This window comes from Salmo salar, chromosome 09 (genome assembly GCF_965601325.2).
Source record: "Salmo salar chromosome 09, fSalSal1, whole genome shotgun sequence".
In the NCBI taxonomy this organism is placed as follows: domain Eukaryota; kingdom Metazoa; phylum Chordata; class Actinopteri; order Salmoniformes; family Salmonidae; genus Salmo; species Salmo salar.
In genome coordinates this window covers 49428369-49446691 of record NC_138299.1, presented here as the reverse complement: position 1 = coordinate 49446691, position 18323 = coordinate 49428369, and the positions used below count along the sequence as shown (strand labels likewise).

At 40.0% G+C, this 18323-nt stretch overlaps 1 protein-coding gene across 1 annotated transcript in view; it reads right to left on the bottom strand.

Moving 5' to 3' along the window:
* Positions 1 to 18323, bottom strand: part of zfyve26 (zinc finger, FYVE domain containing 26) — a 183896-nt gene that overhangs the window by 12178 nt on the left and 153395 nt on the right. The window contains exons 29-36 of the mRNA XM_082955500.1: positions 15204 to 15284; positions 9014 to 9195; positions 8202 to 8344; positions 7451 to 7479; positions 6597 to 6733; positions 4562 to 4782; positions 3688 to 3835; positions 2540 to 2749 (exon numbers count right to left, since the gene is read on the bottom strand). Of these exons, the coding sequence (XP_082811626.1) occupies positions 2540 to 2749; positions 3688 to 3835; positions 4562 to 4782; positions 6597 to 6733; positions 7451 to 7479; positions 8202 to 8344; positions 9014 to 9195; positions 15204 to 15284 (1151 nt within the window). The remainder of the gene's footprint in view (positions 1 to 2539; positions 2750 to 3687; positions 3836 to 4561; positions 4783 to 6596; positions 6734 to 7450; positions 7480 to 8201; positions 8345 to 9013; positions 9196 to 15203; positions 15285 to 18323) is intronic.

Sequence of the window (18323 nt, the reverse complement as noted above, 5' to 3'; positions counted from 1 at the left end):
TGTTGACCAGGACCTCTGGAAGCAGTGCACTATATAGGGAATAGGGTGCCTCTGGTCAACAGTAGTGCACTACATAGGGAATAGGGTGCCATTTGAGAAACCTTTTCAGACGGCTGAGCAGAGCAGGACAACCTTTTGGCAGAGAACACTCAGGTGATGTCCTAAATAGTACCCTATACCTTACACCGTGCAGTGCGTTTGACCAGGGCCATGTAGTGCACTACCTAGGGAATAGAGTTCCGTTGGGGACAAAGACACACAGATAAACCACTGGCAACAGTGAAGACTGGAGCTCTTTGTTGTGAGATCAGAACAGTAAACAACACTATCGTTTGGCATGACATGACTGGTTCACAACACAACTCAGTCCGGTAAGTACTGGGTACAGGGAACCAAGGTAACAAAAACATCAAGATCCGACTGTTGCAATACAGTCTATATCATCAACAGTCTATATCAGCAATACAGTCTATATCAGCAATACAGTCTATATCAGCAATACAGTCTATATCAGCAACAGTCTATATCAGCAATACAGTCTATATCTGCAATACAGTCTATATCAGCAATACAGTCTATATCAGCAATACAGTCTATATCTGCAATACAGTCTATATCAGCAATACAGTCTATATCAGCAACAGTCTATATCAGCAATACAGTCTATATCTGCAATACAGTCTATATCAGCAATACAGTCTATATCAGCAATACAGTCTATATCTGCAATACAGTCTATATCAGCAATACAGTCTATATCAGCAATACAGTCCATATCAGCAATACAGTCCATATCAGCAATACAGTCTATATCAGCAATACAGTCTATATCAGCAATACAGTCTATATCATCAACAGTCTATATCAGCAATACAGTCTATATCAGCAATACAGTCTATATCAGCAATACAGTCTATATCAGCAATACAGTCTATATCTGCAATACAGTCTATATCTGCAATACAGTCTATATCAGCAATACAGTCCATATCAGCAATACAGTCCATATCAGCAATACAGTCTATATCAGCAATACAGTCCATATCAGCAATACAGTCCATATCAGCAATACAGTCTATATCAGCAATACAGTCCATATCAGCAATACAGTCTATATCAGCAATACAGTCTATATCAGCAATACAGTCTATATCATCAACAGTCTATATCAGCAATACAGTCTATATCAGCAATACAGTCTATATCAGCAATACAGTCTATATCTGCAATACAGTCTATATCTGCAATACAGTCTATATCTGCAATACAGTCTATATCAGCAATACAGTCCATATCAGCAATACAGTCCATATCAGCAATACAGTCCATATCAGCAATACAGTCTATATTAGCAATACAGTCTATACTAGCAATACAGTCTATATCATTAATAGTCTATATTAGCAACAGTCTATATCAGCAATACAGTCTATACTATAAATACAGTCTATATTAGCAATACAGTCTATATTAGCAATACAGTCCATATCATCAATACAGTCCATATCATCAATACAGTCTATACTAGAACTTGTAACTTCCCATTTTTTTAAAATAATATATATATATATATATATATATATATATATAGTATTGTACAGTTTGTGTTTTTAGGTATTATGTCAGTTTAAGCACCAAATGAATGTCCCACGTGGTGGGATAATACAGTTTATCTAAGACTGGGTCTAATGTGGGAACGTTAAGACTGGGTCTAATGTGGGAACGTTAAGACTGGGTCTAATGTGGGAACGTTAAGACTGGGTCTAATGTGGGAACGTTAAGACTGGGTCTAATGTGGGAACGTTAAGACTGGGTCTAATGTGGGAACGTTAAGACTGGGTCTAATGTGGGAACGTTAAGACTGGGTCTAATGTGGGAACGTTAAGACTGGGTCTAATGTGGGAACGTTAAGACTGGGTCTAATGTGGGAACGTTAAGACTGGGTCTAATGTGGGAACATTAAGGTCTAAAGACTGGGTCTAATGTGGGAACGTTAAGGTCTAAAGACTGGGTCTAATGTGGGAACGTTAAGTCTAGGTCTAATGTGGGAACGTTAAGTCTAGGTCTAATGTGGGAACGTTAAGACTGGGTCTAATGTGGGAACATTAAGGTCTATAGACTAGGTCTAATGTGGGAACGTTAAGGTCTAAAGACTAGGTCTAATGTGGGAACGTTAAGACTAGGTCTAATGTGGGAACGTTGAGACTGTTTCCACAGGGATAACAGTAAACACCACTGTGTGCCCAACAATTACATAACTGGTTGAAAATAAGACACTGAAACTGGGTACGTGCTGGGCACAGCGAGGGCACAGCGGTGAACGTAAATAATTAAGGACGGCTATTTTCCGTGTGGCATGGCAGCGTTGCTACCAATGAGAGACACACACACCGTTGTGGGGTTCAATTCCTGCAGTCATCCTATAGACATACTAAAACCCCTCACTGTCGTAGCATAGACTAAACATCTAGGCTTTAAAAAAAAAAGAACTTGAGATAAGCGTCTTCAATATAGTATCATGGTCATATTTGTCTCTCACCATGGCCAGAGTGGGTCTGACGGTGCTTTCCAGATGAGAGACGATCTCCTGCAGCAGCCGAGGACCCAGGTTGAGCTGGTTTCTGTCCACCGGAGCTTTTAGACAGCGACATAACTTCTCCCTAGCAACAGTCAAGTTCCCTGCCTTCAGGGAGGCCATTCCCCACGCCTGCCACACACCACCTGGGTCCAGACCACTCTTAGTGGACACCTACAGACAGACAGACAGACAGACAGAATAACCTAGAATTAGATGTTCAGACTTAAACACACTTGTATTGCCTTCAAATGTGTCATATTTACTACTATGAATACCCCCCTATACATTTCTCAATTGGGACAATAAAGAGATTGACTGACTGACTGACTCTCTAGGTCTGCCTCCCCTCCACAGCGAGCTGGTAGTATTCTGCCTCCACTAGCTGGTTGACTGACTGACTGACTGACTCTCTCTAGGTCTGCCTCACCTCCACAGCGAGCTGGTAGTATTCTGCCTCCACTAGCTGGTTGACTGACTGACTGACTCTCTAGGTCTGCCTCCCCTCCACAGCGAGCTGGTAGTATTCTGCCTCCACTAGCTGGTTGACTGACTGACTGACTCTCTAGGTCTGCCTCACCTCCACAGCGAGCTGGTAGTATTCTGCCTCCACTAGCTGGTTGACTGACTGACTGACTCTCTAGGTCTGCCTCACCTCCACAGCGAGCTGGTAGTATTCTGCCTCCACTAGCTGGTTGACTGACTGACTGACTCTCTAGGTCTGCCTCACCTCCACAGCGAGCTGGTAGTATTCTGCCTCCACTAGCTGGTTGACTGACTGACTGACTCTCTAGGTCTGCCTTCCCCTCCACAGCGAGCTGGTAGTATTCTGCCTCCACTAGCTGGTTGACTGACTGACTGACTGACTCTCTCTAGGTCTGCCTCACCTCCACAGCGAGCTGGTAGTATTCTGCCTCCACTAGCTGGTTGACTGACTGACTGACTCTCTAGGTCTGCCTCCCCTCCACAGCGAGCTGGTAGTATTCTGCCTCCACTAGCTGGTTGACTGACTGACTGACTCTCTAGGTCTGCCTCACCTCCACAGCGAGCTGGTAGTATTCTGCCTCCACTAGCTGGTTGACTGACTGACTGACTCTCTAGGTCTGCCTCACCTCCACAGCGAGCTGGTAGTATTCTGCCTCCAGTAGCTGGTTGCGTAGCCTGGTGACAGCAGCCGTCTCCAGGATGTCATCCAGAGAAGGGATGTACTTGTAGTTGGCCGTTACCAGGATCTTCAGGACGTCTACTTTACTGATGTAGCTGGGGACAGACAAAGAAGTGACAGAGACACAGACAGAGAGAGAAACAGAGAGAGGGAGAGAGAAACAGAGAGAGGGAGAGAGAAACAGAGAGAGGGAGAGAGAAACAGAGAGGGAGAGAAACAGAGAGGGAGAGAAACAGAGAGGGAGAGGGACAGAGGAGAACTGATGTAAGATGAGCACTATATCATTTCCAGATCCTATACATGCCATCCTGCTCTCACCTGTCACACAGGGCATTATGGGTACCGTAGTACTCTCACCTGTCACACAGGGCATTATGGGTACCGTAGTACTCTCACCTGTCACACAGGGCATTATGGGTACCGTAGTACTCTCACCTGTCACACAGGGCATTATGGGTACCGTAGTACTCTCACCTGTCACACAGGGCATTATGGGTACCGTAGTACTCTCACCTGTCACACAGGGCATTAAGGGTACCGTACTACTCTCACCTGTCACACAGGGCATTATGGGTACCGTAGTACTCTCACCTGTCACACAGGGCATTATGGGTACCGTAGTACTCTCACCTGTCACACAGGGCATTATGGGTACCGTAGTACTCTCACCTGTCACACAGGGCATTATGGGTAATGTAGTACTCTCACCTGCCACACAGGGCATTATGGGTAATGTAGTACCCACCTGTCACACAGGGCGTTATGGGTAATGTAGTACTCTCACCTGTCACACAGGGCATTATGGGTAATGTAGTACCCACCTGTCACACAGGGCTAGGTCCTGGCTGCGGCCCACCTTGACGAACATCAGTTTGGCGCTGAACAGAAGCTGGCGCATGACGTCGGTGAGGAGGCGGGCGTCCACCTCGGGATTGGTTAGTTTACGGGACAGTGAGCGGCAGTGTCCAATTAGCTGGTGTCCACAGGCTGTCTGGTCGCTATGGAGGGACAGGATGGCCACACACAGAGACGCACTGGGAGCCTGGAGACAGGGACAGAGGTCAAACTAACACATCAAACTGAGAGCCTGGAGACAGGGACAGAGGTCAAACTGACAGGTCAAACTGGGAGCCGGAGACAGGGACAGAGGTCAAACTGACAGGTCAAACTGAGAGCCTGGAGACAGGGACAGAGGTCAAACTGACAGGTCAAACTGGGAGCCGGAGACAGGGACAGAGGTCAAACTGACAGGTCAAACTGGGAGCCGGAGACAGGGACAGAGGTCAAACTGGGAACCCGGAGACAGGGACAGAGGTCAAACTGACAGGTCAAACTGGGAGCCGGAGACAGGGACAGAGGTCAAAATAAAATATAAAACAAAAATAGTTACACGATATAATAACAATAATGAGGCTATATACAAGGAGTACCGGTACCGAGTCAACGTACTGGGATACGAGGCAGTTGGGATGATTGATTGGGGTAAAATATACATGTAGGTAGGGTGTGAAAAGCAGAAAGTCCGGGTAGCCTTTTAATTAACTGTTCTGATGTCTTTTTTATTTAACCTTTAACTAGGCAAGTCAGTTAAGAACAAATTCTTATTTACAATGACGGCCTACCAGGGGAACAGTGGGTTAACTGCCTTGTTCAGGGGGCAGAACGACAGATTTTTACCTTGTCAACTCTGGGATTCGATCTTGCAACCTTTCGGTTTCTAGTCCAATTCTCTAACCACTAGGCTACCTGCCGCCCCGGCTTTGGGGTAGAAGCTGTTCAGAAGCCTTTTGGTACCTGACTTGGCACTCCGGTACCGCTTGCCGTGCGGTAGCAGGAGAGAACAGACTGACTTGGGTGGCAGAATTCTTTGGACCTTCCTCTGACACCGCCTGGTATAGAGGTCCTGGATGGCAGGGAGCTCAGCCCCAGTGATTACTGGGCCGTACACACATGCCAAATCTTTTTGGCCTCCTGGGGGGGAAGAAGCGTTGTCGTGCTCTCTTCACCACTGTGTTGATGTGTTTAGACCGTGATAGGCCCTTATTGATGTGGTCCATCTCCACTACAGCTCTGTCGATCTCAATGGGGGCGTGCTCTGCCCTCTGTTTCCTGTTGTCCACGATCATCTCCTTTGTCTTGCTCACGTTGAGGGAGAGGTTGTTGTCCTGGCACCACACTGCCAGGTCTCTGACCTCCTCCCTATAGGCTGTCTCATTGTTGTCGGTGATCAGGCCTACCACTGTTGTGTCGTCAACAAACTTAATGATGGTGTTGGAGTCGTGTTTGGCCACTCAGTCGTGGGTGAACAGGGAGCACAGGAGGGGACTAAGCACACACCCCTGAGGGGCCCCCGTGTTGATGGTCAGCGTGGCAGATGTGTTGCTACCTACCACCTGGGGACGGCCCATCAGGAAGTCCAGGATCCAGTTTCAGATGGAGGTGTTTAGTCCCAGGGTCCTTCATTTAGTGATGAGCTTTGAGGGAACTATGGTGTTGAACGCTGAGCTGTAGTCAATGAACATCATTCTCACATAGGTGTTCCTTTTGTCCAGGTATGAAAGGACAGTGTGGAGTGCAATAGAGATTGCATCATCTGTGGATCTGTTGGGGCGGTATGCAAATTGGAGTGGGTCTAGTGTTTCTGAGATAATGGTGTTGATGTGAGCCATGACCAGCCTTTCAAAGCATTTCATGGCTACAGACGTGAGTCCTACGGGTCAACAGTCATTTAGGCAGGTTACCTTGGTGTTCTTGTTGTCTGTAGTTATAATATAACTGACCTGTTCATAGTAGAACTCTGTCTGTAGTTATAACTGACCTGTTCATAGTAGAACTCTGTCTGTAGTTATAACTGACCTGTTCATAGTAGAACTCTGTCTGTAGATGCAGGTTGTCTGTAGGGTTGGTGCTGAGGTGAAACTGTCGGTGAGTGACCTCTGGCAGGTGAAGAATTGAATCTAACACTCCCTCTGTAGACATAGGACTACCTGCAACTGGGTCAGGGAGAGAGGGGACAGGGAGGAAGACGAGGAGGGAGAGGGAGAGGGGGGAGGGGAGAGAAGGGGGAGAGGAGAGAGGGGGGACAGGGAGGAAGACGAGGAGGGAGAGGAGAGAGCGGGAGAGAGGGAGAGAGAGGAGGGGGAGACGGGAGAGAGAGGAAGACGGGAGAGAGAGGAAGAAGGGAGAGAGAGGAAGAAGGGAGAGAGAGGAAGAAGGGGGAGAGAGGAAGAGGGGGGAGGGGAGAGGGGAAGGAGAAGAGAGGGAGAGAGGGGAGGGGAGAGAGAAAGAGAGAAAGAGGGGAGAGAGAGAGGGAGAGGAGGGGAGAGAGGGGGACAGGGAGGAAGACGAGGAGTGAGTGGGAGAGAGAGCGAGTCACACACTATCCAAGGACTACAAATAGTGATTAGCTAACCGGCTAGTTAAATCTGGGACATTGTGATTAGCTAACCGGCTAGTTAAATCTGGGACATTGTGATTAGCTAACCGGCTAGTTAAATCTGGGACATTGTGATTAGCTAACCGGCTAGTTAAATCTGGGACATTGTGATTAGCTAACCAGCTGGTTAAATCTGGGACATTTACAGAATGTTGATCAATGTGCATTGTCCCCATGTCAAATAAACCTTAACATAACAGTAGCTGAAGAGGCAGTAGCCTTAGGAAGACATTTCATACTAACATCTGTAATGAATATGATAGCAACCCTTTACCTTCAGCTTGTTCCAGCGTGTCATCAGAACTGTGATGATACAAACAAAATAGAAAATCAGTGATATGTTACCTTGGAGTCAATATACAGAGATAGTGATATGTTACCTTGGGGTCAATATACAGAGATAGTGATATGTTACCTTGGGGTCAATATACAGAGATAGTGATATGTTACCTTGGGGTCAATATACAGAGATAGTGATATGTTACCTTGGGGTCAATATACAGAGATAGTGATATGTTACCTTGGATCAATATACAGAGATAGTGATATGTTACCTTGTGGTCAATATACAGAGATAGTGATATGTTACCTTGTGGTCAATATACAGAGATAGTGATATGTTACCTTGTGGTCAATATACAGAGATAGTGATATGTTACCTTGTGGTCAATATACAGAGATAGTGATATGTTACCTTGTGGTCAATATACAGAGATAGTGATATGTTACCTTGTGGTCAATATACAGAGATAGTGATATGTTACCTTGTGGTCAATATACAGAGATAGTGATATGTTACCTTGTGGTCAATATACAGAGATAGTGATATGTTACCTTGTGGTCAATATACAGAGATAGTGATATGTTACCTTGTGGTCAATATACAGAGATAGTGATATGTTACCTTAATCAATATACAGAGATAGTGATATGTTACCTTGGGTCAATATACAGAGAGAGTGACATATGACAGTGAATAAAGCAGTGTGTAGGTTGTTACTGTCAGTAGGGTCTAAGGGTCTTACCCTGGATTGAAGTAGCCATAGCATTGGTCACACACACGCACTTCCTTCTCCTCCACAGCGCAGCCCTCTACCGCCATCTTGTGGTCGGAGCAGGCATGGCACACCAGACGGCCACATCTCCTGCAGTGGTGACGCCTGTTGAACTGAGGAGGACAATAGGATGGAACGGAGAGTCCGTTTCACACAACAAATCAGGAGCCCGGTTCACCCAACACAGACAAAGTCTGTTTTTGTACTGAACACCAATGAGTAGCCTAAATCTGTTTGTGGGAAACCAATGAGTAGCCTAAATCTGTTTGTGGGAAACCAATGAGTAGCCTTAATCTGTTTGTGGGAAACCAATGAGTAGCCTTAATCTGTCTGTGGGAAACCAATGAGTAGCCTTAATCTGTTTGTGGGAAACCAATGAGTAGCCTTAATCTGTTTGTGGGAAACCAATGAGTAGCCTTAATCTGTTTGTGGGAAACCAATGAGTAGCCTTAATCTGTTTGTGGGAAACCAATGAGTAGCCTTAATCTGTCTGTGGGAAACCAATGAGTAGCCTTAATCTGTCTGTGGGAAACCAATGAGTATCCTTAATCTGTTTGCGGGAAACCAATGAGTAGCCTTAATCTGTCTGTGGGAAACCAATGAGTAGCCTTAATCTGTTTGCGGGAAACCAATGAGTAGCCTTAATCTGTTTGCGGGAAACCAATGAGTAGCCTTAATCTGTTTGCGGGAAACCAATGAGTAGCCTTAATCTGTTTGTGGGAAACCAATGAGTAGCCTTAATCTGTTTGCGGGAAACCTTTCACGGGGGGTCTTATTCTCACCATGGTGAAGCGTTCTCGCTGGCAGACCATGCAAACATGCTGCTGGTTGTCTGGGACCCAGTCCTTGCGAACCGGGGCTCTGTCTGGGGGCTGGAACTGATCCGGGGAGTGCTGGATTCTCCTGCCGGTCGACCCTCTGTCCAGGGAACTGCTGGAAGACGAGGTGTGCATTGGGGTACTACCTGGAGACGGAAACAACGTTGTTATCTTCACAATGTATTCTTTAAAATCGGATGTGCTTTACATGGCATTATGGGTACTGTAGTACATCTTGCCACATTAACCACGTGCAACAAAATAAGATCAAACATTTGAATGATTGCACAAAAACTAGAATAGAGTATAATAAACTAGAATAGACTAGAATATAATAATAGAGTATAATAGAATATAATAGAATAGAGTATAACAGAATAGAGTAAATGAACAACGTATAACATAATAGAGTATAATAGAATAGAGTATAATAAACTAGAAGAGTATAACCAAGTAGAATAGAGTAATAAACTAGAAAAGAGTAATAAACTAGAATAGAGTAATAAACTAGAATAGAGTATAATAGAATAAACTACAATAGAGTATAATAAAATACAGTATACTAGAATAGAGTATAATGACTAGAATAGAGTATAATAGAATAGAGTATAACAAACTAGAATAGAGTATAATAGAATGTATTAGAGTATAATAAAATAGCATACTAGACTATTAGAGTATAATAAACTAGAGTATACTAGAATAAAGTATAATAGAGTATTAGACTAGAATAGAGTACAAGAGACTAGAATAGAGTATAACAAACTAGAATAGAGTATAATAGAATATATTAGAGTATAATAAAATAGCATACTAGACTAGGAGTATAATAAACTAGAGTATACTAGAGTAAAGTATAATAGACTAGAATAGAGTATAATAGAATAGAGTATAATAAACTAGAATAGTGTATAAGAGACTAGAATAGAGTATAAGAGACTAGAATATATTAGAGCATAAAATAGCATAATAGAATAGAGTATAATAATCTAGAATAGAGTATAATAAACTAGAATAGAGTATACTAGAATAAAGTAAAATTTAATATAGTATAATAAAATGGCATACACCAGAATAGAGTATAATAGACTAGAATAGAGTATAGTATAATAAAATAGAGCATAATAGATTAGAATATAGTATAGTAGAATAGAGTATAATAATCTAGAATAGAGTATAATAAACTAGAATAGAGTATACTAGAATAAAGTAAAATTGAATAGAGTATAATAAAATGGCATACACTAGAATAGAGTATAATAGACTAGAATAGAGTATAATAAAATAGAGCATAATAGAATATAGTATAGTATAGAGTATAAAATATATATAGTATATAGTATAGAATAGAGTATAATAACATAGAATAGAGTATAATAAACTAGAATAGAGTAAACTTGAATAAAGTATAGACTAGAATAGAGTATAGTATAATAAAATAGAGCATAATAGAATAGAATATAGTATAGTATAGAGTATAGAATATATATAGTATATAGTAAAGAATAGAGTATAATAACCTAGAATAGAGTATAATAAACTAGAATAGAGTAAACTAGAATAAAGTATAGACTAGAATACAGTATAATAAAATAGAGTATAATAAAAGAGTATAAAAGGCTAGAATAGGGTATAATAAACTAGAGTATAATATAATAGAGTACAATAGACTAGAATAGAGTATATAAAATATTATACTAGAATAGAAGAGAATATAATAAACTAGAATTGAGAATAATAAAATGGAGTATACTAGAAGAGTATAACAATGGAATATAGTATATAAAATAGAGTATAATAGAGTATAAACTAGAATAGAGTATAATAAACTAGAATTGAGAACAATAAAATTGAGTATACTAGAATAGAGTATAACAAAATAGAATATATACTGCTCAAAAAAATAAAGGGAACACTTAAACAACACAATTTAACTCCAAGTCAATCACACTTCTGTGAAATCAAACTGTCCACTTAGGAAGCAACACTGATTGACAATACATTTCACATGCTATTGTGCAAATGGAATAGACAACAGGTGGAAATTATAGGCAATTAGCAAGACACCCCCAATAAAGGAGTGGTTCTGCAGGTGGTAACCACAGACCACTTCTCAGTTCCTATGCTTCATGGCTGATCTTTTGGTCACTTTTGAATGCTGGCGGTGCTTTCACTCTAGTGGTAGCATGAGACGGAGTCTACAACCCACACAAGTGGCTCAGGTAGTGCAGCTCATCCAGGATGGCACATCAATGCGAGCTGTGGCAAGAAGGTTTGCTGTGTCTGTCAGCGTAGTGTCCAGAGCATGGAGGCGCTACCAGGAGACAGGCCAGTACATCAGGAGACGTGGAGGAGGCCGTAGGAGGGCAACAACCCAGCAGCAGGACCGCTACCTCCGCCTTCGTGCAATGAGGAGCAGGAGGAGCACTGCCAGAACCCTGCAAAATGACTTCCAGCAGGCCACAAATGTGCATGTGTCTGCTCAAACGGTCAGAAACAGACTCCATGAGGGTGGTATGAGGGCCCGACGTCCACAGGTGGGGGTTGTGCTTACAGCCCAACACCGTGCAGGGCGTTTGGCATTTGCCAGAGAACACCAAGATTGGCAAATTCGCCACTGGCGCCCTGTGCTCTTCACAGATGAAAGCAGGTTCACACTGAGCACATGTGACAGACGTGACAGGGTCTGGAGACGCTGTGGAGAACGTTCTGCTGCCTGCAACATCCTCCAGCAAGACTGGTTTGGCGGTGGGTCAGTTATGGTGTGGGGTGGCATTTCTTTGGGGGGGCCGCACAGCCCTCCATGTGCTCGCCAGAGGTAGCCTGACTGCCATTAGGTACCGAGATGAGATCCTCAGACCCCTTGTGAGAACATATGCTGGTGCGGTTGGCCCTGGGTTCCTCCTAATGCAAGACAATGCTAGACCTCATGTGGCTGGAGTGTGTCAGCAGTTCCTGCAAGAGGAAGGCATTGATGCTATGGACTGGCCCGCCCATTCCCCAGACCTGAATCCAATTGAGCACATCTGGGACATCATGTCTCGCTCCATCCACCAACGCCACGTTGCACCACAGACTGTCCAGGAGTTGGCGGATGCTTTAGTCCAAGTCTGGGAGGAGATCCCTCAGGAGACCATCCTCCACCTCATCAGGAGCATGCCCAGGCGTTGTAGGGAGGTCATACAGGCACGTGGAGGCCACACACACTACTGAGCCTCATTTTGACTTGTTTTAAGGACATTACATCAAAGTTGGATCAGCCTGTAGTGTGGTTTTCCACTTTAATTTTGATTTAAATTTTTAATTTTGACTCCAAATCCAGACCTCCATGGGTTGATAAATTGGATTTCCATTGATTATTTTTGTGTGATTTTGTTGTCAGCACATTCAACTATGTAAAGAAAAAAGTATTTAATAAGATTATTTCATTCATTCAGATCTAGGATGTGTTATTTTAGTGTTCCCTTTATTTTTTTGAGCAGTGTAGTATATAAAATAGAGTATAATAGAGCATTATGGGTACTGTAGTACATCTTGCCACAGTAACCACATGCAACAAAATAGATCAAACATTTGAATGATTGCACATAGACCAGAATATATTATAATAAAATAGTATACTAGAATAGAGTAAAATTTAATAGAGTATAATAAAACGGCATACAGTAGAATAGAGTATAATAGACTATAATAGAGTATAGTATAATAAAATAGAGCATACTAGAATATAATATAGTATAGTATAATAAAATAGAGTATAATAGACTAGAATAGAGTATAAAGTAGAATAGAGTATAATAAACTAGAGCATACTAGAATAGAATAAACTAGAATAGAATATAATAGATCATAGTATAATAAAATAGAGCATACTATAATAGAATAAAGTAGAATAGAGTATAATAGAACATAGTATAATAAAATAGAGCATACTATAATAGAATAAACTAGAATAAAGTATAATAAACTAGAATTGAGTATAATAAATTAGAGTACACTAGAATAAAATAAACTAGAAGAGCATAGAGTATAATAGAACAGAGAATAAACTAGAGTATACTAGAATATAGTATAATAGACTAGAATAGAATAAACTAGAATTAAGTATAATAAATTTGAGTATACTAGAATAGAGTATAATAGAATAGAGTATACTAGAATACAATAGAATAGAGTATAATAAAAGTATACTATAATAGAATAAACTAGAATGAGTATAATAAATTTGAGTATACTAGAATAGAGTATAATAGAATAGAGTATACTTGAATACAATAGAATAGAGTATAATAAAAGTATACTATAATAGAATAAACTAGAATGAGTATACTACATTAGAGTACACTAGAATAAAATAAACTAGAAGAGCATAGAGTATACTAGAATATAATAGACTAGAATAGAGTATAATAAAATGGGGTATAATCAACTAGAGTATACTAGAATATAATAGACTACAATATAATATAGAATAATAAAATAGAGTATACTAGAATAGAATTTAATAGACTATCATGAGTATAATAGACTAGAATATGATAGGTAACAGACTAGAACAGAGTGTAATAGAATAGACTAGAATATAGTAAAATAGACTGCAATAGAATAGAGTATAATAGACTATAATAGACTATAATAGACTATAATAGACTAGAATAGACTAGAATAGAATAGAGTATAACAGACTAGAATAGAGTATAATACAATAGACGAGAATAGAGTATAACAGACTAGAAGAGTATAACAGAATAGACTAGAATAGAATAGAGTATAACAGGCTAGAATAGAATAGAGTATAACAGGCTAGAATAGAAGAGTATAATAGAATAGACAAGAATAGAGTATAACACACTAGAATAGAGTATAACAGACTAGAAGAGTATAACAGACTAGAAGAGTATAACAGACTAGAAGAGTATAACAGACTAGAAGAGTATAACAGACTAGAAGAGTATAACAGACTAGAAGAGTATAACAGACTAGAAGAGTATAACAGACTAGACTAGAATATAACAGACTAGACTAGAATATAACAGACTAGACTAGAATATAACAGATTATACTAGAATATAACAGATTAGACTAGAATATAACAGACTAGAATAGAATAGAGTATAACAGAATAGACTAGAATATAACAGATTAGACTAGAATATAACAGATTAGACTAGAATATAATAGACTAGAATAGAATAGAGTATAACAGGCTAGAATAGAATAGAGTATAACAGGCTAGAATAGAATAGAGTATAACAGAATAGACTAGAATATAACAGATTAAACTAGAATATAACCAACTAGAATAGAATAGAGTATAACATAATAGACTAGAATATAACAGACTATAATAGAATACAGTATAACAGGCTAGAATAGAATACAGTATAACAGAATAGACTAGAATATAACACTAGAATAGAATAGAGTATAAAAGATTAGAATAGAATAGAGTATAACAGGCTAGAATAGAATAGAGTATAACAGAATAGAATAGAATAGAGTAGAGTATAACAGACTAGAATAGAATATAACAGAATAGACTAGAATATAACAGGCTAGAATAGAATAGAGTATAACAAACTAGAATAGAATAGAGTATAACATAATAGACTAGAATATAACAAACTAGAATATAATAGAGTATAACAGAATAGACTAGAATATAACACATTAGACTAGAATAGAGTATAACAGAATAGACTAGAATATAACAGAATAGAATAGAGTATAACAGACTAGAATAGAATATAACAGACTAGAATAGAATAGAGTATAACAGAATTGACTAGAATATAACAGATTAGTCTAGAATATAACAGACTAGAATAGAATATAACAGACTAGAATAGAATATAACAGACTAGAATAGAATAGAGTATAACAGAATAGACTAGAATATAACAGATTAGACTAGAATATAACAGGCTAGAATAAAATAGAGTATAACAGAATAGAATAGAGTATAACAGGCTAGAATAGAATATAACAGACTAGAATAGAATATAACAGGCTAGAATAGAATAGAGTATAACAGAATAGACTAGAATATAACAGAATAGTCTAGAGTATAACAGACTACAATATAATATAATAGACTAGAATAGAGTATAATAGACTAGAATAGAGTATAACAGACAAGAGAATGATCTTTGACCTGCAGTAGGTGGAGGTGTCGGGGTAGAGGGACAGCTATCCTGGGCTGGACACTGGTCATCCTGGAGACTGATCACAGAATCTGGGGACAGAGAGAGGTCGAAGTTTTAACGTTGTAGACTTTTTTGTTGTTGCAAAAAATGTCTTCAAACTCAAAATCAAAAGTGATCAAGTGTGAAAAGTAAAAGTGTTTTAGGTCAGTTAGGATCACCACTTTCTTTTAAGAATGTGAAATGTCAGAATAATAGTAGAGAGAATGATTTATTTCAGCTTTTATTTCTTTCATCACATTCCCAGCGGGTCAGAAGTTTACATACAGTCAATTCGTATTTGGTAGCATTGCCTTTAAATTGTTTAACTTGGGTCAAACGTTTCGGGTAGCCTTCCACAAGCTTCCCACAATAAGTTGGGTGGATTTTGGCCCATTCCTGCTGACAGTGCTGGTGTAACTGAGTCAGGTTTGTAGGCCTCCTTGCTCGCACACACTTTTTCAGTTCTGCCCACAAATTTTCTATAGGATTGAGGTCAGGGCTTTGTGATGGCCACTCCAATACCTTGACTTTGTTGTCCTTAAGCCATTTTGCCACAACTTTGGAAGTATGCTTGGGTCATTGTCTATATGGAAGACCCATTTGCGACCAAGCTTTAACTTCCTGACTGATGTCTTGAGATGTTTCTTCAATATATCCACATAATTTTCCATCCTCATGATGCCATCTATTTTGTGAAGTGCACCAGTCCCTCCTGCAGCAAAGCACCCCCACAACATGATGCTGCCACCCCCATGCTTCACAGTTGGGATGGTTATAAGCCTCCCCCTTTTTCCTCCAAACATAACGATGGTCATTATGGCCAAACATTTCTATTTTTGTTTCATCAGACCAGAGGACATTTCTCCAAAAAGTACGATCTTTGTCCCCATGTGCAGTTGCAAACCGTAGTCTGGCTTTTTTATGGCGGTTTTGGAGCAGTGGCTTCTTCCTTGCTGAGGGGCCTTTCAGGTTATGTCAATATAGGACCTTCAGGCGTTTGGACATTGCTCCCAAGGATGAACCAAACTTGTGGAGGTTTACAATTTTTTTTCCTGAGGTCTTGGCTGATTTCTTAACATTTTCTCATGATGTCCAGCAAAGAGGAACTGCGTTTGAAGGTAGGCCTTGAAATACATCCACAGGTACACCTCCAATTGACTCAAATGATGTCAATTAGCCTATCAGAAGCTTCTAAACTCATGACATCATTTTCTAGAATTTTCCAAGCTGTTTAAAGACACAGTCAACTTAGTGTATATAAACTTCTGACCCTCTGGAATTGTGATACAGTGAATTATAAGTGAAATAATCTGTCTGTAAACAATTGTTGGAAAAATTACTTGTGTCATGCACAAAGTAGATGTCCTAACCGACTTGCCAAAACTATAGTTTGTTAACAAAAAATTTGTGGAGTGGTTGAAAAACGAGTTTTAATGACATCAACCTAAGTGTAAACTTCCCACTTCAACTGTACATATACATAAGTATTCACCCCACTTTAATTCCTTCAAATTTTATTGTGTTACAAAGTGGGATTAAATTGTCATTTATTTGAAATGATCTACACATTATTTTACACTAATATCCATTCACTAGAAAAGTATTCAACGCTCTGAGTCAATGCATGTTTGAAATACCTTCGGCAGCGATTACAGCTGTGAGTCTTCCTGGGTAAATCTCTAAGAGTTTTGCACACCTGGATTGTGCAATATTTTACCATTATTCTTTCCCAAAAATGTTCAAGCTCAGTCAAGGTGTTGGGGATCATGGCTAGACAGAAATTGTCAAGTCTTGCCATAGATTTTCAAATAGATTGAATCAACACTAACTTGGTCACTCAGGAACATTTGGACTTGTGATTTAGGTTATTGTCCTGCTGAAAAGTGAATTCCTCTCCCAGTGTCAGGTGGAAAGCAGACAACCAGGTTTTCCTCTAGGATTTTGCCTGTGCTTAGCTCCATTCCATTTCTTTTTTATCCTGAAAAACTCCCCAGTATTTTCTGATGTCAAGCACACCCATAACATGATGCAGCCACCACCATGCTTGAAAATAAGGAGGCAGTTACTCAGTGATGTGTTGTGTTGGATTTTCCCCAAACATAAGGCTTTGCATTTAGGCCAAACATTTATTGCTTTGCCTTGTTCTATATTCTGTATATTTTTACTCTGTCATTTAGATCATTATTGTGGCGTCACTACGATGTTGTTGATCCATCCTCAGTGTTCTACCATCACAGCCATTGAACTCTTTAGCGGTTTTAAAAATCACCAATGGCCTCATGGTGACATCCCTGAGCAGTTTCTTTCCTGTCCAGCAGCTCAGTTGATGTGTCTGGGTGGTTTAATACATCATCCACAGCATAATGATGAACTTGACCACACTTAGAGATATTCAATGCATGATTTGTTATTGATTCCCATCTACCAATCACTGCCCATTTTTCATGAGACAGCTTTTGAAAAAAGCTCCCAGGTCTATGTACTGTAGTTGAATCTGTGCTAGAAAATTCAACACTTGACTGAGGGACCTTACAGATGTATGTATGGGGGACAGAGGAAGAAGTAGTCATTCAAAAATCATGTCAACCCCTATTATTTCACACAGTGAGTCCATGTAACTTATTATGTGATTTGTTAAGCCAAATTTTTCTCCTGAAATAATGTAGGCTTGCCTAAACAAAAGAGGTTCAATACGACTATATTTTAGTTATTACATTTTATTAATTTGTAAAAAATGTGTATAATTTTATTTTCACTTTGATATTAAGGAGTATATTGTGTAGATCAATGACAACAACAACAACAAAAAATTATCTATTTCAATCATACTTTGTAATAAAACAAACATTTTCAAAGAAATCCAAGGGGGGGAATACTTCTGATACCCACTGCATAAAACCAACTGGGCTCCCGTAAGAGCTCAAATACAAGTACAACTGGCTACCAATCTGTTTTACACACAGATACGAACTGGGCGGAGATTCTACGTAAAATTGTACTGCCCTTTACTTTATATTAATGGTGAAAACGGAGCGGGAGAAATGTCAATTCTTATCAACTGAGACCAACTTAGCTACGCTATTTGCTTT